This window comes from Neofelis nebulosa, chromosome 7 (assembly GCF_028018385.1).
Source record: "Neofelis nebulosa isolate mNeoNeb1 chromosome 7, mNeoNeb1.pri, whole genome shotgun sequence".
Taxonomy (NCBI): domain Eukaryota; kingdom Metazoa; phylum Chordata; class Mammalia; order Carnivora; family Felidae; genus Neofelis; species Neofelis nebulosa.
Genome location: NC_080788.1, coordinates 61,553,510 through 61,581,372, shown reverse-complemented (window position 1 = coordinate 61,581,372; position 27,863 = coordinate 61,553,510). Strand labels below are relative to the sequence as shown.

At 39.7% G+C, this 27,863-nt stretch overlaps 1 protein-coding gene across 13 annotated transcripts in view; it reads left to right on the top strand.

Moving 5' to 3' along the window:
* The window catches only part of GANC (glucosidase alpha, neutral C), a 75,388-nt gene extending 48,531 nt beyond the window's left edge, over nucleotides 1-26,857 (top strand). For 11 of the 13 annotated variants that reach the window (XM_058738082.1, XM_058738087.1, XM_058738081.1 and 8 more), the window contains 12 exons: nucleotides 596-675; nucleotides 2,675-2,818; nucleotides 3,868-3,964; nucleotides 8,539-8,640; nucleotides 10,165-10,408; nucleotides 11,818-11,882; nucleotides 13,510-13,586; nucleotides 17,380-17,454; nucleotides 19,877-19,990; nucleotides 21,443-21,555; nucleotides 24,943-25,046; nucleotides 25,636-26,857. In XM_058738082.1, the coding sequence (XP_058594065.1) occupies nucleotides 596-675; nucleotides 2,675-2,818; nucleotides 3,868-3,964; nucleotides 8,539-8,640; nucleotides 10,165-10,408; nucleotides 11,818-11,882; nucleotides 13,510-13,586; nucleotides 17,380-17,454; nucleotides 19,877-19,990; nucleotides 21,443-21,555; nucleotides 24,943-25,046; nucleotides 25,636-25,745 (1,325 nt within the window). In that variant the 3' untranslated portion in view covers nucleotides 25,746-26,857. The remainder of the gene's footprint in view (nucleotides 1-595; nucleotides 676-2,674; nucleotides 2,819-3,867; nucleotides 3,965-8,538; nucleotides 8,641-10,164; nucleotides 10,409-11,817; nucleotides 11,883-13,509; nucleotides 13,587-17,379; nucleotides 17,455-19,876; nucleotides 19,991-21,442; nucleotides 21,556-24,942; nucleotides 25,047-25,635) is intronic. The other 2 variants (XM_058738083.1, XR_009264200.1) reach the window with 2 other exon arrangements.
* Nucleotides 26,858-27,863: the final 1,006 nt, after the last annotated feature.

The following is a 27,863-nucleotide window of genomic DNA, read 5'->3' as shown; positions in this document are numbered from 1 at the left end:
AGTGGCCTATAGTCTCTCCCTGTCAATCTTTTTTGCCTTGTTAGCCCATAGTTTTGACTTCTCAGACTTCCATGAGTGACCTCAGCTGCCTCCAGCAACTCTGGATGCTTTATTTCAGAAGGTATTAATTTAAAGCCTTGGTAGAACCTTGAGGACAAAAAGGAATCACCACTCTATCCTCTCCTGGCACTCCATCACAAATCCAAGTACTGCAGAGAAACCCCATGCATCCTTCCCCCCACCTCCCCCGCCCACCCTTATACCATTCATGAACACTTCTTTGTTCTCTTTAAGAACAGAAGGGTCACTCCAGATTGTTTGCCATGATTACTTGGGCTATCCTGGGCCATCCAGGCTCTGTCTGGATGCTTGTTCATTGGCATTCCCCTGGGCCTCTACGGTTGGAAAGTCTAGTCCAGATTATCATTGGAGTCCAGCAATGCCTTCATGCACTTCTTGACAGACTGCACCTCTGTATCAACTACCTTACATTTAGGGTGCCCAGTGATTACCCAACTTTGACATCTTCTCTACAACATATCTAACCATGAGGACCACTGTTTCTCACAGTCTGTCTACTCTTCTGCCTCTACAGGTCTCTCCTCTTACCTGGATTTCACCAATCCCAAGGTCAGAGAGTGGTATTCAAGTCTTTTCACTTTCTCTGCCTATCAGGTTTGTTTTTATTCTTTTGCTCTTTCCTAGTGACTTGGGAGGATGAAAGAAGGAAAAACATGATTGAATAGATAGAGTGCTTCATTGAGTAGCTCTTGACAAGTAATCCTGGGATGAAAATGCAAGGAAGGCAACCACATTACAGGCTTTGATGGTGCGAGGAGAGGTGCCACATATATTACCAAGTGCACAAAAGCTGTGATTTCTACTTCCATTATAATAGACTCTGTGACGTATCAAAGTACTTAATAATATTATATGTTAAAATTACTATATAAATTTTACATAAAACAATATTCTATAGCTTATTTAAAGATGATGATGATATATGTGAGAATATCTTGCAAATTATAGGGGCGCCTGGGTGGCTCGGTCAATTAAGCGTCCGACTTCTGCTCAGGTCATGATCTCGTGGTTCATGAGTTTGAGCCCCACATCAGGCTCACTGCTATCACGCAGAGCCCACTTTGGATCCTCTGTCCCCCTCTCTCTCTGCCCCTCCTCGCTCATGCTGTCTCTTTCTCTCTCTTGAAAATAAATAAACATTAAAAAAATGAAAGATGTGATAAGAATTGAAATTTTTAAAGAGGTGTAATAATAAATCAATTCTTAAAATATTATAAATATATATAAAATATATAAAAAAAGAAATATATCAAAAACTATAAGAAAGAACTAGAGAGGCCACTTCTAGAAAACAGTTTTCAACCCATTATGAGGATGATAATAATGATGTTTAGTATAAATTGAGTATTGCTGTGTGCCAAGCACTGTGCTAAGCACTTTATGTACATTTTACCATTTCATCTTCAGAGTAACCTCTCAGGTTGAAATTATAATGAACTCTAATCCCGCAGATGAGGAAACTGACATATGGACAAGTTTAAAACCCCACTAAGTTCGCTCATCTTAGTAAGTGGTAGACCTAAGATTTGAACTCAGTCTGTTTGTCTCCCAAGCCCAAGTCTTAACTACTAAACTCTAGTTTCTTTTTTTTTTTTTTTTCAATTTAAATTCAAGTTAGTTTACATATAGTGTAATAATGATTTCAGGAAAATAGAACTTGTTGGGATGAGCCCTGGGTGTTATATGTTAAGTGATGAATCACTAAGTTCTATTTTCCTGAATTCTTCTTTATCCATTCATCAGTCGATGAACATTTGGGCTTTTACAGGGCCTGGATGTTACAAGGAGCAGGACATTTAGAAAGCAATGGAATGAGCTGCCTGAAGGACTCCCTGTCATTGTAGCTATGAGTCAAATGCTGAGAGACCAGGATTCTATAAAAGGGATTTCAACACCATGGTGACTAGATGACTCAAAAGCCCCTTCCCACCCTAAATTGAACAATTCTATGCAGAACACAAACTCTAGACCATGCTACCAAACAGGTATTTTACCTTTCCAATCTTTCAGAGTATTAGAGGGAAGGCAGAATCTTATCATGGACAGCTATAAATGCCCTTAGTTAAGAGTTTTTGGGGTGCCTGGGTGGCTCAGTCAGTTAAGTGTCTGACTCTTGATCTCGGCTCAGGTCTTGATCTCAGGGTCATGAGTTTGAGCCCTGCATTGGGCTCCATGCTGGGCATGGAGCTTATTTTTTAAAAAAAGGTTGCAGCAGATAATGGATGTTATAGGACCTAACCTTGAACACTCACACAACCTTTCCTATAGGGGTTCTCCAGGGTAGGTCTTGAAGTGTACTTGCTAGGCAGTATTTCATATACAATACAGCACAGTATTCTTTCATTTATCAGCAAATACTTATTGGGAACCTTCTGTGGTTCAGGTACTGTTCCAGGTGTTTATGAGCAAGACTGATAAAATTCCCCACCTTGTGGACCATTTATTGTAGCATTGGAACAGAAGACAGAGCATAGATAATAAACATAATAAATAATAAATTAAATAGAGTATGAAAGAGGAATAGGGTGGCTATCATATTAACATCATCACTATAGGAGTATTATCATGGCTGAGGAAGAAATTTACTTCTTAGGGATCTACTGACATCCTCTACATATGGAACGACATGAATGAGCCCTCTGTCTTCAGAGGACCAGAGCTAACCATGCAGAAGAATGCCATTCATCATGGCAATTGGGAGCACAGGGAACTTCACAACATCTATGGTTTTTATCAGGTAAGACATCCATAGAGAAGTCACCTGGACCCAAATGCCCTGACTTTTGGGTTGAAAGTCATTTGTAATAGCCATATTATATTGTTCATTTCTCTTTGTGGGTCTTATCAAGTTGTAGCCAATAAAGGACTTACTATTTCTCCCTTTGCACCTTTTCTTTCTATAATAAACTTGATGAATTATAGATATATGAGATTAATGATAACATAGAAACATCTTTGGCAGGAGTCATTAGTAAATGACATTGAATAAAGATTTTTTTTGAAGTAGGGTAGGCAATGTGTAAATACATAAACAAAGGCAATTAAAACAAATGTTTTGAAATTTCACAAATCTTATATTCATACCAGGGGAACAAGATTTAGAACATAGATATACAATTTCACTAAGTCTTTAAATGCAGACAGCCTTAATTAACTACTTAGCCTTTTCATTAGAAGGTGGTAGAATTGTCTTCCATTTGCCAATCACATCCAAAACATATGTCAGCCATTTGCCCCTACTGATATCCGTAGTTCTTTGTTATTTTCATCCTGTGTTCCTATGGCTCTCCCATCAATTGGTATTTTCTAGTGGGAGTTGCTGTCTATATATAGCACAGTTCAGATTATGTGTTTACTTCTTTAAAAGCCTCTTGCTATAACTGCAAACTACTTTAGAGAATTTTCTTATGTTGGCCAGGGCCAGTCACTTAACAACCTCTTTGAATCTCATTTTTTTCCATCATTGAAAATGCTCTGTCTCAGAGGTTGTTCTGTAGATTATAAGAGAAAATCTTATAAAATGCCTAACAATAGTAAGCATTGAATAATTCTAGCTTATTATTTACTATTATTCCATTGCTATTTTAATCAAAGAAAATCTTCCACTCAATATGGGAATTTAGAGTAGTTTCATTGCATTATGAAAATTATTTGATAGATTTATTTTAATATTTTCCATTTATATTCCCACCTATTTACTTTTGCATGTCTAATAGCTTATTAGGATGTTTGCACAATGCTCTAATCTAATCATCCCTTTGAAAGTTTTCTCCTTTGTCTTTGTAGCAAATGGCTACTGCAGAAGGACTGATACAGCGATCTAAAGGAAAGGAGAGACCCTTTGTTCTTACACGTTCTTTCTTTGCTGGATCACAAAAGTATGGTAAGGCATGGCTCATATGATCAGACTTAAAAACATAAATTAGCAAACTTTTTTTTTTTTTTTTGTATGGTATATGGTGCTACTGTGTTGATGCCTTTTTTTTCCAGTGGCCCTTCGGCAGGCCTAGGATTGTAGCAAGTGACGTTCCCGGAAGTATGCCTTTTGTCCTGTGACACAAAGTACATCAATTTTAATAAAGTTTAGTTACTTGTTTCCCACTGAAGAAACGGCCACTTAGTTGCTGGGAGAATGACTTCAGAGTATCTCAGTTTGCTGGGATGATCATCTCTGATTCTGTCTATTTGATTTATCTAAACCAGGGGAAATCTACTTCTTACACATTCCTTCAACCACCTGTTCCACTTAGTAATATGGCTTAAAATAGACCTGCTGTTGCTTGTGGTCAGGGTCATCTATAACTGGATTCAGTTTACTAGCTAATGCAGATCTAATTCAACTTAACCACCTTCCAGCAGGAAGGCTATTTTAAGTCCCCTGGCCTTGCATAAATAACTAAGAGCTTAGGTTCTAGTCTGAAGAGTCCAGCCTTTACTGTATCATACACATTATTAGGCCTCCTTCGCCAGCCCTGAAAACCAGCCCCTGTGGTACTCTGGAAAAGGCCACAATATTGTTATCTCAGGCAAAGATTCATGTACATAGATGCTCACCATAGCGTTAGTCCTTGAAACAGAAAAAGAAAGAAAATCCAAATAAGGGAATATTTATAAAAGCATGATATATCCATATGATAGACTATCATAAGGCTATTTAAAATAGTACCTCTTAATTGCATGAGCAAATGTTTGTGACATCATGATAAAGGGGGGGGGGGGGCACCAGAATGTTTAAATGTTGTTACAGTATATTATCACAATTTTGTTTAAAAAAATAGAGATAGCAATCTAAATCAATAAGTTTAGTACCTTGGTGATTATGAGTGATTTTTAAATTTTCTTCTTTTTACCTATCTCCATTTTCCAAATTCTCTACAAGAATCATTTTTAATCACTAAAAAATGTCAAGTATTGGGGTGCCTAGTTGGCTCAGTTGGTTGAGCGTCCCATTTTTGGTTTTGGCTCAGGTCATGATAGCACAGTTCATGAGTTCAAGCCCCGCATCAGGTTCTGAGCTGACAGATTCTCTCTCTCTCCCTCTTGGGATTCTCTCTCTCCCTCTCACCCTGCCCCTTCCCCACTCGCATGCATGCTCTCTATCAAAATAAATAAACATTTTTTTAAGTCAAGAATTTTTTTAAAATTTCTTAATGTGGATTTTATTTTTTAGAGAGAGAGAGACAGACAGACAGAGCCCAAGCAGGGGAAGAGCAGAGAGAGAGGGAGACAGAATCCAAAGCAGATTCCAGACTTTGAGCTGTCAGCATAGAGCCCAACTCGGGCTTCAAACTCTCAGACTGCAAGATCATGACCTGAGCCAAAGTCAGACGCTTAACCGACTGAGCCTCCCAGGTGCCCCTAAAAAGTAAATTTTATGAAAATACTAATATGAAAATGAAAATACTAATAAGTAGCAGTTAAAAAAGATAAAAGATATGAATACTAAGTAATCTCCAATCTCTTAAATACCAGCCTACTACCTAGTCTTCAATACTCTGTGAAACTATCAGCCTTCCCCAAAGTGTAGCAAGTGAGGCATTACAGAGAACACTACTGTGTTAAGTTTTCTGCTTAGACCAATAGCCAGAGCTCGCTTCTGACTAAACAACCATATGACACATGAAAATATCTGCAAGAGAGAAAGAGGAACTTTCTCTCTTGACCAGAATGCCACCATGTTGATTTCACAATCATTTTGTCTCATTTGAAGTCAAGGAGAAATTACTAGAGTACCTTAAAAAAAAAAAAAAAAAAGCAGTCCCTTGAAAATATTTTTCTTCACTGGCCATAGGACAACCTAAAGTTTCTGTGGAAGATTAAAACAAAAATAGCTTCCAGAACTATTTTGATAGAAGATAGACAAAAATGCCTCAGGACTAATTTAGATTTAGTAAAGTAAGATTTTTTTTTTTTCTTGTGTGAATCTCTTTAGTGGTATATAATTTATCTTCACAATGTCTTATCAACTATACAATGATCAAGAGCAGTGGCTTTAGAGTCACACACTCCCTGGGCTCAAATCCTGCCTCTATCACTTAGTAACTATGTATTTTAATCCACTGTTGGCCATATTTCCTTCATCTGTAAAATGAAGTTAACTAGTGTTTACCTGATAATGTTGTGATGATTCAGTGAGCTACTACAGGCCAAATAGTATCACCTGCCTCCATCAGGCCTTGATAAATGTTAACTATTGTCCTTGCTACTGTTGTTATGCCTCCCTTATACAGTCTGTACCACTCCTCTTAAATTATAGAGTGGCTTTTTTGAGAGGGGGTGTAGGAATAGGCATAAAAATCAATGCAACAGAATAAAGAATCCAGAAAAAGTCCAACACCCATATGATTAATTAAATAGGAACAGAGTTGCCAAGGCAATTCAATGGAAAGAGGAGTTTTTCAATAAATGGTGTCACAACACTGGGTATGGAGGTGGGGGAAGGAAAGAACCTTGACCCTTACCTCTTACCATACACAAAAAGTGATTCAAAATGGAATATAGACCTTAACTATAAAAGATAAAACAAAAACTTCTAAAAGGAAACATAAAAACTCTTTGTGACTTTGAGGTAAACAAAATTTCTTGGATGGAACACAGAAAGCATGAACTATAAAAGGAAAAAAATGCTAAGTTGGACTTTATCAAAACTGAAAACTTCTACCCTTTCAAAGATATTAAGAAAATGAAAGTCATAGATGCCTGGGTGGTTTAGTAGGTTAAGCCTCGACTTCAGCTCAGTTCATGATCTCACAGTGTGTGAGTTCGAGCCCCACATTGGGCTCTGTGCTGACAGCTCAGAGCCTGGAGCCTGCGTCGGATTCTGTGTCTCCCTCTCTCTCTGCCCCTCCCCTGCTCGTGCTCTCTCTTTCTCTCTCAAAAATAAATAAACATTAAAAAAAAATTTTTAATCAATCAATAATAAAAAGACATGTACTTTTAAAAATAGCAAAAGATTTGAATAGACACTTTACAAAAGAAAACATATAAATGATCCATAAATACATGAAAAGATGCTCAAAATCATTAGTCTTTAGAGAAATACAAATTAAAACCACAGAGAGACACCACTACACATCCATTACAGTAGCTGTAATTAAAAAGACACATTACCAGGGCACCTGGGTGCCTCAGTTAAACGTTCAACTCTTGTTTTTGACTGGGGCCATGATCTCGTGATTTTTTAGTTGGAGCCCCATGTTGGGCTCCACACTGAGAGTGTAGTCTGCTTGGGATTCTGTCTCTATCTCTGTCTCTCTCCCTCTCTCTGCTCCTCCCCCACTCACTCTCCCTGTCTCTCTAAATAAATTAATTTTAAAACAATTCTAATTAAAAAATTTTTTAAAAGACACACTATTTGGGGCGCCTGGGTGGCTCAGTTGGTTAAGCAGCCAACTTCGGCTCAGGTCATGATCTCGTGGTCTGTGAGTTCGAGCCCCGCGTCGGGCTCTGTACTGACAGCTCAGAGCCTGGAGCCTGTTTTGGATTCTGTGTCTCCCTCTCTCTGACCCTCCCCTGTTCATGCTCTGTCTCTCCCTGTCTCAAAAATAAATAAAATGTTAAAAAAAAATAAAAAAAATAAAAAAATAAAAGACACACTACCAAGTGTTGCCAAGAATGTAGAGCAACTGAAATTGTCATGTATTAATAACGTAAAAGTAGTACAACCACTATGCCAAACAGTTCGAAGTTTTCTTAAAGTATGCAACATACACTGAACACAGACCTAGCAATTCCACTCCCAGATAGCTACCCAAGAGAAATGAAAACATATGTCATGTGATTGGGACACAAATGTTTATAGCGGCTTCATTCACAATAGCCAAAACTTGCAAAGAATCCAAATGTCCATCAATAGATGAGTGGCTAAACTTGTGATAGATCCATGCTATACAAAACTATTCAGCAAATAAAAAGGAACAAACTATAACATTATGCTGAGTGAAAAAAGCCAGAACACAAAATAGTATATGTTTCCATTTATATAAAATTCTAGAGAAGATATAGAAATCAGATCAATTGTTAGATAAAGTGGAAGGTTATTGACTGCAAAGAAGCCCAGTGATCATTTACACTGTTTCTGTACCCTGCTTGTGGTGACAGTTGCAGGTTTTTGAGCTCAGACTCTTCACTTAAAATAGGTACATTTATTATATGCAAATTATATTTCAGTAAAGATGATATTTTTAATGTTTCTCCTAAAATCACACTTGAGTTATACTTCAAAAATAAGTGCAATTTCAGAATATTTTTACAAAATGTTTTGTGGATTTTAAGAACTTTTTCACATTAGAAAATCAATATATTTTCATTGTAGAAACCAGATTTTGTATATTTTAAGGTAAGAAAGAAATGTTTTCCTTTATATTAATTTGTCTATTTCAAATAAAGAATCTATGAAATTGAGTGCATGAGCTGATTTGTGATTTTTTTTTGATACCTTGTTACTGGTGATCAAAGGTGCTGTGTGGACAGGCGACAACACGGCAGAATGGAGCTACCTGAAAATTTCTATCCCTATGTTACTCACCCTCAGCGTTACTGGGATCCCTTTTTGTGGAGGTATGATGATATCCACAAGCTTGAAGTGAGAGAAAATAAAAAACTAGGGTGTTTCTCCATCCACGCTGGTCACAAATGCCTTCTCATTAGCTGCTTTGGGAGGGATAAATGTGGAAAAAAGAAAATGAGGAAATTGAAGGGATACTTCCAAGCTGTTTGTGTCTCGTCTGAAGTGAGGACATGAAATAAAGTCATCAGAGAGCCCAGAGTGCCTGGGTGGCTCAGCTGGTTAAGCATCCAACTTCAGCTCAGGTCATGATCTCACAGTTTGTGAGTTTGAGCCCTGCGTCAGCGAGAACATGGAGACTGGAGGCTTCTCTGCTCGTGCTCTCTCTCTCTCTCTCTCTCTCTCAAAAATAAGTAAACATTAAAAAAAAAATTTTTTTTTTAAGTCATCAGAGAGCCCGAGTGCTTTTTTCCCTCTTTCTCTGATTCCTCCTTAGATGCTCTTGATAACTGAGTTTTTCTGAAACATACCTTTTCATCAAAGAGAGAAAAATGGAGAGAAGTACAAAGAATTTAGCAAATCAGAGATAAGCCTTACAGAAATCCTTTTTTACTCAGCAGGTTTAAAATTGTGTGACATATTTTAACTGTTTAAAAAAAAAAAAAAGATATGCTCTTGGGAAAGATAAATTTAATTAAAATACGATTCCCTGATGGGTTGCTTTCCCTAAATCCTAGTAATTGTCTGCGGATGAGAAATCCCAGTATGGAAGGTGCTCGGCAAGACTAGTTCCAGCTGCTCCTTGTTTTCTGTAGGAATAGAAGCAACTTAATGTCACACACATTTTAACAGATGTGTTTCTTTTTTTTTTTTTTTCAACGTTTTTTATTTATTTTTGGGACAGAGAGAGACAAAGCATGAACGGGGCAGGGGCAGAGAGAGAGGGAGACACAGAATCGGAAACAGGCTCCAGGCTCCGAGCCATCAGCCCAGAGCCTGACGCGGGGCTCGAACTCACGGACCGCGAGATCGTGACCTGGCTGAAGTCGGACGCTTAACCGACTGCGCCACCCAGGCGCCCCAACAGATGTGTTTCTTATGGTATTGGTCCACAGACAAGAAATATGTATCCTCCTTAAGGACCAAGCATCACATTCTCCCTAAGTCTCTAATTCTGATTGTCTGTTTTTTAGTTCAGTAACTTTTATCTTGCTTTCAGCTGTTGCTTTCAAAAGGAAATCAGTTGCCAACCTCCTACCCCGGCCCTGAACATACTTACTGAGACAGGTCGACATTTTGCAATTTCTGGGTTTGGGAACATCACAGAAATATTAATCTTGCGGCAAAACCTCGGACCTTTAGACAAGAAAAGAGTATTCGAAGAGAATATTGTCAGCTCCCCAAACAGGCTGAGTTTTTAAATACGTGCTCCCTAATTTCAGGCCACAGTTTTATCCTGTCATTTTGAGTGTACATACAGCACATTTATCCCGTCCGTCTTCAAGCCCTCATTTTACCGGTGTGCAGTATTTGTTAGAAGACCGGTTGCCTCACTTGGCCTTTCTTTGCCTAACCAGCTGACGTAGGTGGCTTCATTGGGAATCCAGAAGCAGAGCTGCTAGTGCGTTGGTACCAGGCCGGAGCCTACCAGCCCTTCTTCCGGGGCCACGCTACCATGAACACCAAGCGGCGGGAGCCATGGCTCTTTGGGGAGGAACACACCCGTCTCATCCGAGAAGCCATCAGACAGCGCTACACCCTCCTGCCCTATTGGTATTCTCTGTTCTACCGGGCACACGTGGCTGCCGAACCCGTCATGAGGTAAATAGGCTTCACCAGTTGGGGCCCCCAGCACCCAATCTACACCAGAAAAATCCCCTAGCCATTGGGGAACTCAGTAATTACACAGTGATTTCAAGAGAAAAGCCATGTGTTTAATCAGCTGTCAATCAGATTATTGAGCACCCACTGTGATCAGGGTCAAGGAGTTGAGGTCAAAGAAAAGCCAGATCCCCTGCTACTTTGTAACTTAAGTGTTAATATTTGCTAGAAGACAGAAATAGAGATTTTTTTTCAAAGAAAAAGGAAGTGACTATAACTGAATTCATGGTTTTAACCCACAAGCATCCTCTCATGAAGAGCAACTTACTCTGCTGGTCTTGGAGTCTTACTCTTAGGGCTAAACCATTCCAAGTTGGAGGTGAACATTTTTTCCTGGCGTATAAATTATATTCTGATTCTATTTTGGAGGCAAGATGTGAAAAACCTACTTTCTAGGTTACAGAATGATACAGAGACACACATAGTACACCAAGGCTTCCAGATCAGCACTTCCTAAACCTGGCTCAGATCAGAATCACCTGGGGAGCTTTTTAAAACTATAGATTTCAAGGCCATACCTCCAGACCTACTAGGAATCTCCTTGGGTAGATCTCAGGATCTGTATTTGTTAGAAGTTTCCCTGGTAATGCTAGACATCAGCCAGAAGGAAAGACTACTGCTTTGTTACTATTCAGTAGGAAAAGGATCTGTTATTACAAAGGCTAGTGAATAAACTAAAAATAAATTTATCTTACTAAAAAAATATCCTTTACTCATGAGGTTGAAAAAGCATTAGAACCATTAAGCTGATATCCAGATACATAGATGTTGAAGATTTTATCTTTATAAGCCCAAAGGCCTCCTAGATAGTTGTGTAAAAGAATAAAAAAACAAAACCACACAGCTGTTTCTCAACCCTCCAAAAATGTTGCCAGCATGAAAACAAGTAAAACCAGTTCTTTTCATTTAATATAGGTAATAATTAAGGATGCGTGAAAGGCAGTGACAGTATGAAAACATGGCACAGATTTTACATCATCATAAAAATACGGTTTTACACACATTTAATTTGTTCCACACTGAATGTGTTGGGCATTTGGACTTGCCCAAAGCTCTCATTCTGCCTTCAGAGTAGTCAGTGCTCAACAATCGGAAGGCAAAATTGTACTTACCAGAATTCTCAATCTTTCATTGGAACGTTCCAGTGAGTAGATAGGTCTTTCACATTAGAACAATATGTAGTAATCCTAGCAATTGCTCATAAAATCTTAAATCATATGGAAAGAGTCTTGACTCTTTGGCTTTTTCCAATTTCCTTTGAGTAGTTATAAAACTGAAAATATAAGTAATTTAATAGTAATAAAACATTTAGTAATGTTGAGGTAAGAATTTTTTTTTTCTTTCCCCAGGCCTCTATGGATAGAGTTCCCAGAGGAATTAAACACTTTTGGTGTGGAAGATGAATACATGCTAGGTGAGCAGTTCTTATCACTATGATAAATATATTGTAATTGTGTTTTTGTTATATTTCCTAGTATAAGAGCACTAAAAAAAAAAAAAAAAATCGCTAATCTCAAGACAGCCAAATAATAAAAAGTAACTCTGTCATTAAGATTTTTAGTGTATTGGGGCGCCTGGGTGGCTTAGTCGGTTGGGCGTCTGACTTCAGTTCGAGGGTCGTGATCTCATGGTTTGTGAGTTCGAGCCGCACGTAGGGCTCTGTGCTGACAGCTTGGAGCCTGGAGCCTGCTTCAGATTCTGTGTCTCCCTCTCTCTGTTCCTCCCCCACTCGCACTCTGTCTCTCTCTCTCTCTCTCAAAAATAAATAAAGATTTAAAAAAAAGATTTTTAGTGTATTAATGGAAAGATAGTTCTATTCTGTGGTCATGTTGCACTTCTCATATTGTTAACTTCATATAAATCTATTCTATTTGTGGATGCAATTTCAGGTTCTTGTTCTGGTCCACTTATAAGCTTTATGATACCACTATAGGGAATGGAAGTAGAAAACAGTAGACCAGACTCAGAGGGCTTACTTCATATGCAAAATAGGGTTGTTGATGTTGTTGGCCTCTTCTTTAACAAGGTTTGGCCACCAAATCCACAATAGGGAGATTTATCATCTTGGAAATAGGACTCAAGAAACCATGCTCAATAGAGAAATGCCCAAAAGGTGAATCCTGTTTCTAAGGAGTGGAAATCCTAAAACACAAAAAGCTTCACGCTGTCTCTCTCTCCAATCATTCTTAGGTCTCAGTTTAAATAGCTACTTCCTTGGAGAACATTTCCCTGACCAGAATTGCTTCTAATACCCAATTACACCTAAATTCAGTCAAAGTCAGTCCCTCTTATTACATAACTTTCATTCCGTTTTGTGCTTTTGCCTTTTTGGTTTTTGTCCCAACTCTAATTTGTAATTATTTGTTTAATAACCGTCTTTACTGACTGCAGACTCCATGAGGATAGGCATATTATCTGTCTTATTTGCCACTGTATCTCCAGAGCTTAGCATAATGCCTGGCACTCACCCGGAACTCAGTAAATATTTGTAGAATTAAAGAGTGAATTCATAAATGGATGAAATTTATATACATATGGGGCCATGGTCAAAACAAAATTAATAATCCAGGTTGCCTTTAAGAGAATTCCAGCCTTCCTAATGATAACTGCCCACTGCCCCACTGATACACTCCTATCCATGCTGACCACAGTTCTGGATAACAGTTGTAGGCTCACCGTTTTCAAAGTCACTGACAGCAAACAGTGACGCACTTGGAGAAGTGCAGTAGCTCCTCCAGACTCCTGGCATATGAGCAGCTGTGCACAGGAGACTGTGATGGACTGTGGCAGGGTCCCTCTCCATTACCCTAATATGCCATAAATAGATTAGTGATAATTAAGAATACAGTCCCCGATTTGAGCATTGGTCCCCTCTCCAAAGTGCATCTCTCTGATGAATCATTGGTTCAATTCACCAAGGTCTCTACTTTCCCCAGGTTCATAGTTGAGTGATCTCTACAACGACAAAAGCACGCAGGGGAGAAGGGTGTTTTCAGACTTCTTAGAATGATGTTCAACTTTATTTCTTCTCTGTTTTTCAGGAAGTGCTTTATTGGTTCATCCAGTCACAGAACCAAAAGCCACCACAGTCAGTGTGTTTCTGCCAGGATCAAATGAGGTAAGAATAAATGAGAAACAGCCACATATCTTACATGTCTCATATCTTCTCCCTTCACTCTGATGAATTAGCCCCTGTTAGGACATAGATTTCTGCATCATGCAGTTGGGAAGACAGCCCAAATGTCTACAGCAACTGAAGATTCTTGTAAATCGTGACCTCAGAGGTCAAGAAACATAATGAAAGAGTGGGGAGAAAGATGAATAGGTGACAACACGGGGGAAGGTCAGAAGGTTCTTTACCTTCACGCTTTGACTTGTGTAAGTGACTCCTTGTTAACACATGGAGGCTTTGAGTAGGAAGAAATCTTCAGTCTACTAAGAGGTATGAGTGTGTGGGGGGAAACATAAGTAAGAAGAGACTTTGCTCATTGGTTCTGGCCCTATCTAAATCCTAAGTTTTTAGTACTAAAAGCTGTCTCCAGGCACTTGCCAAAGTGGGTAAAAAGTAACAATGGTGACTTCCTTTGTGCCTCCCCCCACCTAGCCTCCCAGTTCTTTTATTAGTTATTGTCTTTGATTATTATCACTGTATAAAATACCACCCTGGACTTCTGGAGCCCAGGGCACTGAACCAAGGCAGGACACAGGAAGAGGTGGGATTAGCCCATGGGATGCAGAGCAGAGATCCACAAGCAGTAACAGCAACACCCTCCAGAGACAGACCATGGATGGTGCAAAGGGGCCAGGAGAAGAGGCAGGGCAGAAACTTGGGGCACCAGACCAGGTAAAGAAGGTATGGAATGGAGAGCAAAGAGGAGACAAATCCTGGAGAGAGTCCTTGAGCACTGGAACATCGCCAGAGACCTTTGCAGCCAGGGGGGAGGAGGTGTGAAGGTTACCAAACTGATGTGAGACGTCCATGTCAACATATTCCTGGACTGTCAAGGCTTGTGGTGAGGTAGCTGAGCCGGGCCATGCTTAGTGCTCAGTACTGTCGAGTGCCGGTGAGGCAATACCATGAAACATCCAGCACTGGCATTCTCTCTCCATCCAGCTTTACCTGTGGGGTTGCTGTATTCGTTTCCTGAGGCCGCTGTAACAAATTACCACAAATCTGGTGGCTTAACATAGCAAAAATTTATTCTCTCCCAGTTCTGAAGGCTTGAAGCCCCACATCAAGGTGTCAGCAGGGTTGGTTCCTCCTGGAGGAGAATCTATTCCATGACTCTCTCCTTGTTTCTGGTGGCTGCCTGCAGTTCTTGTGGTTCCTAGCTTTGTAGCCACAGCACATCACTTAATGTATGCCACCATTGTCACGGCACCTTCTCCTCTGTGTGACTGTGTCTCCTCTTCTGTCTCTCATATGAGGACCCTTGAGATGACATTTAGAACCCACCTGGATAATCCCAGATAATCTCCTACTCCCAAAATCAAATTTGTTACCACAGGAAGGAATATTCACTCCTAGGGATTAGGAAGTACATACACCTTTTTGAGGTGCCACCATTCAGCCCACTATGTTTGTCATTATTGATATGGCAATACCCTGGCTCTTCTCCAGAATGTTCATGAGTTATGTTCTTTCCTCTTGGTTTCTCCAGTAATTTGAAGTTCTGAAGATGAGGGCTCTTTACAAAGGTTCCCCCTGAGTAAACAACAACAGCTAAATAAATTGTTCTGCCAAGCACTTCTGCCGAGAGTTTTGCAATTCGATTTTAATAAAGCAACAGCCTCGGGGCCCCTGGGTGGCTCAGCCAGTTGAGCGTCCGACTTCGGCTCAGGTCATGATCTCATGGTTCATGAGTTCGAGCCCCGCATTGGGCTCTGTGCTGACAGCTCAGAGCCTGGAGCCTGTTTCAGATTCTGTGTCTCCCTCTCTCTCTGACCCTCCCTTGTTCATGCTCTGTCTCTCTCTGTCTCAAAAATAAATAAACGTTAAAAAAAAAAATAAAGCAACAGCCTCCTGTTAAGAGGAACTAGTTCCCTCATTACTTAGCCACAAATTAATTTTTTTATTAATTTTTTAACTAATAAAACATGTTCTTAATGATCTATCATCATTGCAAGCACATCGTTGTGACTGTGTAACATATTCCTTCAACATCATTTCCCAGAGTGTTCTATGATTGTTTCTCTCATTACATCTTCACAGACCCTGGATAGGAGAGCCAAGCCCTTGACCTCATCAGTCAGCTAGTATAACATCGCACTGTGCAAGGGGGCTACCTAACGTCCCTTGTTGTCACTTTTCCTCATATTTCTAGATGGCCCATTCCCTCTACTTAAAGTCTTTGCTCAAATAGCTTTTTCTCAGTGAGGCCTTCTCTGACCACCTACTTAAGATTACAGATCACTCCCACTGCCCCTGGTACTGTCCAGCCTGTCTTCATCCTTCATTTTTCCCACAGAACCTGCCACCTTTAACATACTGGATATTTACTTACATGTTTTGTTTATTATCTTTCTCTCCCATTAGAATGTTAGCTTCTTAAGGGCGGTGATTTTCATCTGTTATGTTTACTCTATATCCTCAGCATCTAGATGGGTATCTGATGGGTAGAAGGCCTTTAGTAAGTACTTAGTGAGGAGCTTAGTGACTGAGCACTAGGTCTGATCTACATGGTACTTTATACCAGTTTACCCTTCCTAGGCTGGGGATGTTTGTATATATTACCAGAGCACATACTCTATACCCCTTATTCTAATTAGTTCCGGAAATGACAGACAGGTAATTCCAAAATCTTATTTAAGCCAGTTTTTTGGGGGGTTTTTGTTTTGTTTTGTTTTACCTTTCGCTCCCACTACTCTTTATCTAAAGGTACTGGAATTTGCCAAAGAAAGACATTATAAGAAAAGAAAGCTAAGGCAATATCCCTCATAAACACAGATGCAGAAATCCTTGACAAAACATTAGCAAATTGAATCCAGCCAAGGATAATACATAGAGACAAGGTGGGTTTGATCCAGTTGAATTAAGAGTTCCCTGTAGCTGAGGATGGTCAAGTCACAGCCCTCTCACATTCACAGCAGGACGGTGACAGAGTTAACAGTGCAGCTATATAAAGGATGTGGTAATCCCAGGAGGTGAACTTGCGAAACAGACTCCTTGGCTGCCAGAAATTATACGGCTAGAAGAGAGAAAAAGAGGTTTTTGTTTCCATGCTGCTGCTGCTGCTGGGATCTTAACGATTTTATTCCATCAAATTACTTTGTAGGACCTTCTTGTTAACTTCAGCAACTAAACCCCCTTGATGAGGATCCCAGATAAGAATTTGAACCTTATCAGTGAATCGTACTCTGCTTTAAAAAAAAATGATATCATAGTAGCAATCCAAGTTTCCACTTGCCTTTCTCCAAAACCTGTTTCCTTCTCTGACACTTTCCTTTTCTCCCACTCATTTATAATGTATTTGCTTGCACTGTGCTTTTCTTCGTTATTGCTTTTCCTTTATTCCATCGTCTTTTTTACTGCTACACACAGTAAGTTTATAAAACAACCAAATTATAAAATCCATGACAGCAGGAACTCTGTCTTTCTGTTCACTCACGTATGCCTAGCAGTGCTGGGCATGTGGCAGATTGTTCGATAAATAACTTTTGGATGGACAGATGGACAAATAAGTGGCCTTTCAGTCAACTTAATCTATCACGGTACTAGGTTAGTCCTTTGGGACCTTCTTAAAAGCATATGTTCTTCCTAACTTCTCCAGATTTTTAAAAAATTGTGCCTATTTTTTTTTTTTAGCTTTCTGGGTATTTGAAATCCAGATAAATGGATGTTTTACCGAATAATGAAATTGTGAGCAGAGTTGTTCATATACTCTCTCTCATTAGGATCTGTTCCTTTTCAGGTCTGGTATGACTCTAAAACAGGTACTCATTGGGAAGGAGCATGTACTGTGAAGATCCCAGTAACTTTGGACACTGTAAGTTGTTTTCAGGCTGTAATTTTTACCTACTGTGCTCTATCAGTCTGCTTGGACTGCCATGATAAAACACCATAGACTGGGTGGCTTAACCAACAGAAGCTGGTTTTCTCACAGTTTGGGAGGCCAGATGTTCCAGATTAAGGGGCCAACCAATTCATTTCCTGCTGAGGACTCTCTTCCTGGCATGTAGACAGCCTCCTTCTTTCTTTGCCCTCACATGGCAGAGGGAGAGCATGCACTCTTTGGTGTCTCTTCTTATAGACACTAGTCCTATAAGATCAGGGCCTCACTTTTTGGCCTCATTTAATCTTAATTACCTCTTTAAAGGTCCTGTTCCCAAATACAGTCACATTGGTGGTTGGGGCTTCAACATATGAATCTTGTCGGGACACAAACATTCAGTCCATAACATGTGCCTGCATAGCGAGAACCAAGGACATAGTGTTCTGCATAACAACACTTCTGTAGAGAGAGTCAAAAAGCAGATTAATGGTTGCATAGGGATGGGGCAGAGAGAGGGCTTGGGAGCAATGGGGAATGACTGCTAATGGGTACAGAGTTTCTTTTTAGGGTGATGAAAATGTTTCAAAATTGATTGTGGTGATGGGTACATGACTCTCAATATGCTAAAAAACATTTAATTGTATATTTTAAGTGGTTGAATCATATGGCATGTAAATTATACCAATAAAGCTGTTAAAATGTGAGAAAAAAAGAATAAACATATAGCCTGGTTTCACGGTATGAAACATCAAGGACAAACAATTCTTCCCCATATATTTACATTTGTATGTGTAAGAAAAATAGTAACACTGAAAATGGAGTAAAAATCCGGTCACCACACACACCATATGGAATGTCTTTCTACCAGACCAAGTCACAAAACATGAGTTTTCAGTTGTAACCCTGGACCTCTAGGTGCAAGGAAGGCTGTCAGTTTCGATGTTGGAATCACAGGGGCCCATCCCACCTGAACTTGTGAAGGGGAGTTTGCTCTTGCAGCTAAATCACAACCACTACTGCAGGCCCTAAGTAGTTTTAAGAGTAAGAAACATTTATTGATGTTGTTTTTTGAAAGCTGTCATCAGCAGTATGAACTCCATTATAAAATGATTTCAAATTTCAACTTTCAGATCTAGAAGAGACTTTAACATTCATCGACTTGAGTCTCTCATGCTTACAGAGGAAGAACCTGAGTTCAGAGAAGTTAAATTACTTGTCCAGGCTTATGGCTAGATTTTGGCAGAACTGAGATAAGAACCCAGGCCAGCCGCACTCCCACTTCAGAGCCCATTCTGTACTAACCTACTACCTCGGTCTTTGAGAAAAGAAAAGACGAAGCGATGGGCTGATGAGGGTGGGGAGATAAATGCACTTTACTCCTTGCTGCCAACTGGGTGTCAGGCAGAAGGTGGACATCTTATCTACTCCACCCTCATACCCAACTTCATCTGTATTCGTGTACTTTTCTCCCTCTGGTACTTTACTCAGTGAAGTACAAGCCCCCATGTGATCTAGGGAGCTTCCTTACAGAGGACTGTATGGGGAGGCAGGAGACCTCCTGGGCTTTCCGTGCTGGGAATGCCACTCCAGAAGAACCATAAGTATGGGCCATGTCTATAACACTGTTGTTAGAGTCACTTAAAGTGCTTTCGGGGTTTCTATAACAGAAGTTTCACAAATTTACTCTCAGAATTGAGTCAGGCATCCTGGTGACTTAGGAAAGCAGGGAGCAGGAAGGGTATGGACTCTAGTGAGTAAGGACAAAGTCATCTCCCTGAAACCAAGAAACTATAATTTTTTATAGGCACACATACATACATGTGGGCCTACTTACACAGGCAGAAAAACTCACTCCTTAGCAGGGCCCTGGTGAAACATGTGTATTATGTTGACAAGCAAATTAAAAATACAAAACAGGAACTACTGATAGGATAGGCAGAAGAGGTAACAAATTGATGAAGGGTGAGAAGTTTCCCTAAGAATTAAAAAATGGACCATTTTTTTTTTAGTGTTTGAACTCTTCCTTTTAATGCCAGGGCTTCCATATTTTCCATCTCTGTGCTCACAAATTTACTTTGCTGTTGAGTCTGTACTTGTAAAGAATGTGAATCTTAGAGCACCTGGGTGGCTCAGTCAGTTAAGTGCCTGACTTCAGCTCAGGCCACGATCTCACAATTCATGGGTTTGAGCCCCATTATCGGGCTCTGGAGCCTGGAGCTTGCTTCGGATTCTGTGTCTCCTCTCTCTGCCCCTCCCCCACTCGTGCTTTGTCTCACGCTGTCTCTCAAAAATAACTAAATGTTGTAAAAAAATTTTTAAAAAGAATATGAGTCTTGTACCATGAAGTATTTTTAGATTCTACTTTGAGATTGCCTTTTACAAATGCTCCTTCCCCAAGAGTATTGTTCTGTTATAGATACCAGTGTTTCAACGAGGTGGAAGTATAGTGCCCATAAAGACAACTATAGGAAAATCCACAGGCTACATGACTGATTCCCCATATGGACTCCGGGTGGCTCTCAGCACTAAGGTATTTGGAAAATGTTACCTTTACACAACTCATTCATTACTACTTTATCTCTTTACAGGAGTAGTAGCCTTCTGAGTATGTGGTAGTATTTAAAAATGACACACCCCAGTTAGTTATGGGATGGGTGTTTCTGATGTTTTGAAACATTTCAGATTCACTGTCCAGCTTGTCTGACTTTCATGGAATTGTACTTAAGAGAACTCTGAGAACTAGAAATGTTAGCAATTTCCTCTGGAGCATCATGACCTTGGTGCTCTGCAGCTTGGCCTTGATTACCACTGGACTAAATGCTCACTGGGCATAGTCAGCCTGCCACATGGATTAGCCCTAAAATTCCGTCTCCTCTAAGAGGGTACCTGTATCTATGCAACATTTCGGCAACACCGACCCCACCCAATGACTTTTGTTCTCATCAGATGGCTCAAACAACTAAAATTTCCTGGGGTAAAGCTTAGAAGGATCCAGAATTTGTATGTCCTTTTCAGAAGATCTTTTGAGCCAAATGAAACCTATAGCAGATTTCTTTCTTATCCTTTTGCCCAAATACACTTCCAACACAAATTCTTACTCTTGCACAAATATTATAAAATAATTAAACTTTAGGGGCGCCTGGGTGGCGCAGTCGGTTGAGCGTCCGACTTCAGCCAGGTCACGATCTCGCAGTCCGTGAGTTCGAGCCCCGCGTCAGGCTCTGGGCTGATGGCTCGGAGCCTGGAGCCTGTTTCAGATTCTGTGTCTCCCTCTCTCTCTCTGCCCCTCCCCCGTTCATGCTCTGTCTCTCTCTGTCCCAAAAATAAATGAAAAACGTTGAAAAAAAAAAATTTTTTAAAAAATAATTAAACTTTATTTTTCTTACATCTTTCTTTTCCATCTACTTCACTTAGACATGTCTTCTTGGACCAAACTATGAGTCTCAGACCACAGAATAAATACAAGACACTCGAGATCCATAGCACATCAAACATTGTCAATAACAATAAACTGCCATATGGAGTGCTGTGACATTGTTTGACATGCCAAAGGGGTCCTCCTACTGAAACGAAGAAGGAACTTCCATTGTCTAAATGGAGGGTTTCTAAAGATAGTTGATCTCCTCCATTATATACTACATTTTTTTTTAGCTTCATTTTATTGTGTGAACTTTTCTTGACCTGTCGTCTCATTTTAAGATACTATTTTCAAAGAAGCCACCTGTGCCACTGACCATATTTCGTAGTTTAAATTTTTTTCAGCAAGGTCTCTTTGTGCTCCTCTTATATGACTTCCTTATTCATATTAATTCACCAATGGGCACTGAATGTATATATTTGTATGACTACATTGTGCAGCTTGAATAGTAAGCTTTTGTTTAATAAAATTTTTCACAGATTTTTTAATCCCTCTAGTGGGTGACATTCTTTTCCTAGTAAGCTATTATATAAGCAGATTCTCTCCCTATGATTCACTCTCCAGGGTTCTGCCGTGGGTGAACTCTATCTCGACGATGGCCATTCATTCCAGTACCTCCACCAGAAGCAATTCTTGCATAGGAAGTTTTCATTCTTGTCAGGTGTTTTGACCAACAGGTAATAGCAGCTAAAAAGCTGTGTGCTTTCTTAAATAAATTATGCTATCCTCAAAAGCACAGCTGTTTTTTTAAGGTACTATTTAAAGAAAGTAATGAGGAAGGCCATTTGTGGAGTATTTTTCTTTTTTTTTTTTTTAGCTTCAGTAAGATATAATTGACAAGTAAAAATGTAATGTATTTAAAGCGTACAAGATGGTGATTTGCTGTACGTATATACTGTAAGAGGATTCCCACCATCAAGTTAATTAACTCACCCATCACCTCACATATTTACCTTTTTTGGTTTGTTTGTTGTCTTGTTCTGTTTTAGTGAGAACACTTAAGTTCTACTCTCTTGGAAAATTTCAATTATAGGATATAGTATTGTCAACTATGGTCACCATCTTATATGTTAGATCCTGAGACCTTATTCATCTTATAACTGAAAGTTTGTACCCTTTAACCAGCCTCTCTTTCCATTTGCAAATAGAAACAATCTTACTACTTCCTTTCCAATTTGGATGCCTTTTATTTCTTTTTCTTGCCTAATTGCTCTACCTCGGGTGTCCAGTACTATGTTGAACAAAAATGGTGAGGAGTCGGCATCCTTGTCTTCTTTCTGATCTTGTTTCAGCTTTTCTCCACTGAGTATGATGTTAGCTGTGCACTTGTCAAAACAGCTTTTATTATGTTGAGATACATTCATTCTATACTCAATTTGTTGAGAATTTTTATCATGAAGAGCTGTTGAATTTTTTCCAATGCTTTTTCTATATCTACTGAAATAATCATATTATTTTTATCCTTCTTTTGTTAATGTACTGTATCACATTTATTGACTTGCCAATGTTGAAGCATCTCTGTATCCCAGGAATAAATCCCACTTCATCATGCTGTATGATCCTTTGTTGAGGAATTCTGCATCTGTGTTCATCAAGGATATTGGCCTGTCATTTTCTTTTCTTATAAGTATCCTTGCTAGCTTTGGTAGTGTTCCACTCTTTGGAAGAGTTTGAAAAGGACTGATAATTCTTTAAATGTTTGATGGAGTTCAATAGCAAAGCCATCTGGTCCTGGACTTATCTTTGTTGGCAGTCTTTTATTACTGATTCACTATCCTTACTAGTAATTGACCTGTTCAGATTTTCTATTTCTTCATGATTCAGTATTGGTAGCTTGTATGTTTCTAGGAATTTATCCATTTCTTCTAGCTTATCCACTTTACTGGTGTGTAATTATTCCTAGTAGTTTCTTATGATCCTTAGTATTTCTGAAGTATCAAATGTAACGTCTCCTCTTTCATTTCTTATTTTATGTATTTATTTATTTAAATTCTAGTATAGTTAACATATAGTGATATGTTAGTTTCTGATTGTACTTACTTGAGTCCTCTTTTTGTTGGTGAGTCTAGCTAAAGATTTGTCTATTTTGTTTATATTTATTTTTCTAATGTAAGTAATCTCTACATCCAAGGTGAAGCTCAAACTCACAACCCCAAAATCAAGAGTCACATGCTTTACTGACTGAGCCAGCCAGGTGCCCCAGCTTATTTATTTGTTTTTTAATTATCTCTTAGTTTCATTGACCTCATATTGTCTTCTTAGCCTCTGTTCCACTTATTTTCACTCTGACCTTTGTTATTTCCTTCCTCCTACTTTCTTTGGGCTTAGTTTGTTCTTCTTTTTATAGTTCCTTGAGGTGTAAAGTTAGATTGTTTATTTAAGGTCTTTTCTTTTTCTTAATGTAGGCATTTATTACTATAAGCTCCCCTCTTAGAATTGCTTTTGCTGCATCCTGTAAGTTTTGATATGTTGTGTTTCCATTTTACTTTGTCTAGGATACTTTATTTCCCTTTTGACTTCTCTTTGACACATTGGTTGTTTAGGAGCATGTTATTTAATCTCCAAGTATTTGTGACTTTTCCAGTTTTCTTCTTGTGATTGATTTCTGCTCTCCTACTATTAGGGTTAGAAAAGATGCTTGATATAATTTCAGTCTTTTTAAATTTGTTAAGACTTATTTTGTAGTCTAACATATGATCTATCCTGGAGAATGTTCCATGTGTGCTTGGGAAGAATATGTATTTTGCTGCTACTGAATGGAATGTTCTATATATATCTATTAAGTCTATTTGGTCTAACATGTAGTTTAAGTCCACGTTTTCCTTATTGGTTTTCTGTCTGGATGATCTATCCATAGTTGAAAGTGGGGCACTGAAGTCCCCTGCTATTACTGTATTGTTGTCTATTTCAACCTTCAGATCTACTAATATTTGCTTTATATATTTAGGTGTTCTGATATGGGGTGCATAAATATTTACAAATGTTATAACCTCTTAATGAATTGACTCTTTTATCATTATATAATGATCTTTGTTGTCTCTTATTACAGTTTTTGGCATAAAGTCTGTTTTGTTTGATATAAACATAGCTAGCTCTGCCTTTTTTTGATCTCCATTTGCATGGAATATCATTTTTCATCCCTTCACTTTCCTTCTGTATGTTTCCTTAAAGCTGAAGTGGGTCTCTTATAGGTAGCTGGGTATTGACTTTTTAACCACTCAGCAGCCGTGTCTCCATTGATTGGAGAATTTCGTTCAAATACACTTGGAGTAATTATTGATAGGTGGTTTGAGGGCTCATATCTCAGGTGGGAGGCCTTAAAACTGGGGTACTAGAAGTGTGATCCAAGCCCTTCACTCTTCAGGGAGAAGTTGGGATTTGGGAGTTCCCCTTCCACTTGTATGGCACTGCCCTGGGGGTAGGGAGTGAGAGTGTGTCTTAGCCTTTCCTACCTGTTTCGATGTGGATATTTTCGCAGTCACTCAATGTGTGGGAGTCACTCAGGTAGTTTCTGTATCTCCAGAAGGGAATTGCTCCACCTGTAGCTTTACATTCAGTATCTCCATGAAAGGAGGGAAATTCAGGGACCTCTTATGTTGCCATCTTGGTCTGGAATTTCCCTGGAGTATTTTTCAGTCACTCCATGAATCTTCCTTCCTTATTGTCTCCATCTTCCTTTTCCTCCCTCTCTAAAACATAAAAAAGAATTCAATTTAAGTTCTGATTAATCCCATGTATTGCCCCATTCAACAAGTGATTAAATATCTGAGTTCTTAATTTGATTGCAGTGTCGAAGTCACATTTGTGACTTCAGTGTCCTTAGGTGATATCTCTCCAAATGGCTTGTCAAAGGGAGACTGGTTTGTCTACTGGTTAGGCAGTCCTCAGCACATGGAATTATCTTTTTCCTTCTCTTCATCTTAGTAAACGTAAGAACAACCGTATTGTTCTTGCCTCCATAGGGAAAGATGGGAGAGGAACCCACAAGGCTGGGATGTTGACCTAGTAACCAGTCCAAACCCCTATTCTCCTCCTTTTCCTAATCCCCTTTGCATCTATTCCAGTTGTGCTGACAAAAGAGGTCATCATCCCAGCAAGTGTGTGGTGGAGCGGGTCTTCGTCCTTGGCCTCAAGAAGCAGCCATCTTCTGTGACCACCCATTCATCTGGTGAGGAAACAGTTCATTTGTTTTTGTAAACATGGAAGTATCTCTTCACCCAGTGAAGAGATGATTAGTCCCAAAACTGATGTCGTGTGCTCAACTGAGTGGATCCTGTACTTTCTGAAATACACTGGTCAAATACCCAGGTGTCTCAAAGGAGCAAAGCCACCCTGCTTCTCCTCATCGACTGGTCTTTCTGCGAACTATAAGATGTTAACATTTTTCTAAGGGAAATTATTTGGAGCTTGAAAAATATTGTAACTTCTCTGAATATTTTGTTTAACTGTAGCTGTCTGAAGCTGCAGAGAATCGTACCCATGTTTATGGAGTTTCTTAAAAGGATATATCCTTTCTTACCTGCTGAACTTCTTTGTTCCTTACAACTCCTTTTCAACCAATCTTGCACTCAAAATGATAGAGGGTTTAATCTTCAAAAAATTCATGGAAGTCCATGGGTAAAAGTGCTATTCAGCTGGATTTTCCTACATGGGGCTTAAGGTTTTATGACCAAGTCAGAAATATTTTATATTTGAAAGAAAGATCTTTCTCTCCTAGATATTCATCAAACTTTTCCTGCTATTGTCTTGATATTTAGACGGTAAAGAAGAGCCTGTGGTTTTTACATATTGTACCACAATGGCCACCCTGAGCCTGGAGAAGCTGTCACTGAACATCGGCGTTGACTGGGAGGTCCACATCAAATAACTGTGACGTGCACCCAGTGACGGGCTCAGGAAGCAGCCTGCACCTTTCAGCCTTTCCCTTGGCCTTTTCTGATATTTGTGCTGCGTGCTAATTGACTTCTCTGGCTAACAATTAGCTTTCATTAGGCACCACTTTACTAACAAAAACAGATTTCAAGTTTTACATTTTTAGAGGTACTAGGAATACTTTTTGGGTCAAACACCACCTCATCTCCTAGATGCAGGTAGCCCTGAGACTTTTATAGAGTTCATTAATCTTCCATTGCTTCTTGGACTGTGGCCCTCTGGTCAGCACTGTGGCCCAATGAATAGCTTCTCTTTGAGCACAGCTGGATGGTTGTGTGTGTGTGTGTGTGTGTGTGTGTGTGTGTGTGTGTGTGTGTGTGTTTAAGTAAACTCTGCCCTCAATGTGGGGCTTAAACTTACAACCCAGAAATCAAGAGTTGCATGCTTTACAATTGAGCCAGCCAGGCACCCTGGATGGATTTGTTATATATGAGATGTGGGCCAAACCCACTGTTTGTGGCCCATTTGTGGAAGCTTGCCTCAGGCCATGCAGCAGGATCAGTCTGGCTACAGTGGCTGAGCTACTCAGGGCCTGTCTCCAAGGGGACAGCAGCCTCTCATACCCCTCAGTCATCTTTCACCCACTTAGATGTGGGCAAAACCACCCTTTTCTGCTTGCACTGCATACGCTGAAGCAACAGGGAATTATTCTCCCCTAAAGATTGACTGTGAAGCACAAAGGATTCTTTTCCGTGTTGTGCTTGTTGGGCTTCAAAGTTCCCAATTAATCTTCTTAAAATCCTAATTTACCTTAATTGTTTTTATTAAATACTGTTTACTGACCACAGAAGATTTGTAACATGAGTAAGCTATATTTTATAATTAATAATAACATGAACACCCATGTCCCCACAACTGAACTTCAGAAATAGAACACAGGGCCAGGATGAGGGTGAGGTAAGTCAGGCACAAAAACTCTTGCCTTGGGCACAAAATTAAGGGGGTACCAAAAAAATGCAATAATCAAAATAATATTTTAGTGTAGTATTTTTCAAAATCAAAATTAATGCAAAAAATAATCCATGATGAACAAAATATCAAAATTTTTTTTTTTAATTTTTTTTTCAACGTTTTTTATTTATTTTTGGGACAGAGAGAGACAGAGCATGAACGGGGGAGGGGCAGAGAGAGAGGGAGACACAGAATCGGAAACAGGCTCCAGGCTCCGAGCCATCAGCCCAGAGCCTGACGCGGGGCTCGAACTCACGGACTGAGAGATCGTGACCTGGCTGAAGTCGGACGCTTAACCGACTGCGCCACTCAGGCGCCCCTCAAAATTTTAAATAAAGACAGGATCAGTACTACTAAGTTTTCTTTCTCCCTTGGTCCCCCATATGGCTTGGCATGGGCTAAAAAGCATTATGGAACACCAGTTCCTCCGGCTGCTTCCTGCTCTGGCGACACCAGTGCCTCTTCGCTGCCTGTTACTGCATCTGTAGGGCAGCCTCGTGTGCTCAGCACGTTTTCATGTTTCCTCCACTGAGCGACTTGCCAACTGCCACCTCTGTGCCTTCTGTGCCCTGGGCCCCATTATCCACCACTTTCCCCCTTCCCATGCAGCTCTTACCATCCATTGAGGCCCAACTCAAATGCCACTTTTCCATTAAGCCTATCTAAACCCTCTGTCACCCCCACACCCCTGGACCCATGCGCGGTTACTTTGCTCATCTCTGAAATGCTGTTCCACTTATAATGTGCGCTCTCCCAGCATCCTCAGGGCAGTCCCTTAATGTTTCAGCTTTGTCTATCTTGTTCCCCTGCTAGAGTGCATGTTCCTTGACAGCATATTTGTCTTCTGTCTGCCAGAGCACCATTATACTTGCCTTTCAGTAACCAATGGCTACAATTAGTTAACTGATGGATTTGAGTGATTAAAAAGTGAGAATTTAATGTATTTGTTTCCGATTTACTTTTCTGACAGGACTCTTCCCTCCAGATGTAGTAAACATTGTGCATTTCCTTGTGGACACATTGCATTATATCAGTTGAGATTTCAGCTTTGCACCACACCACATAGACATTCACAGATTCTTTGCTATTTCTGTAAGTCTTG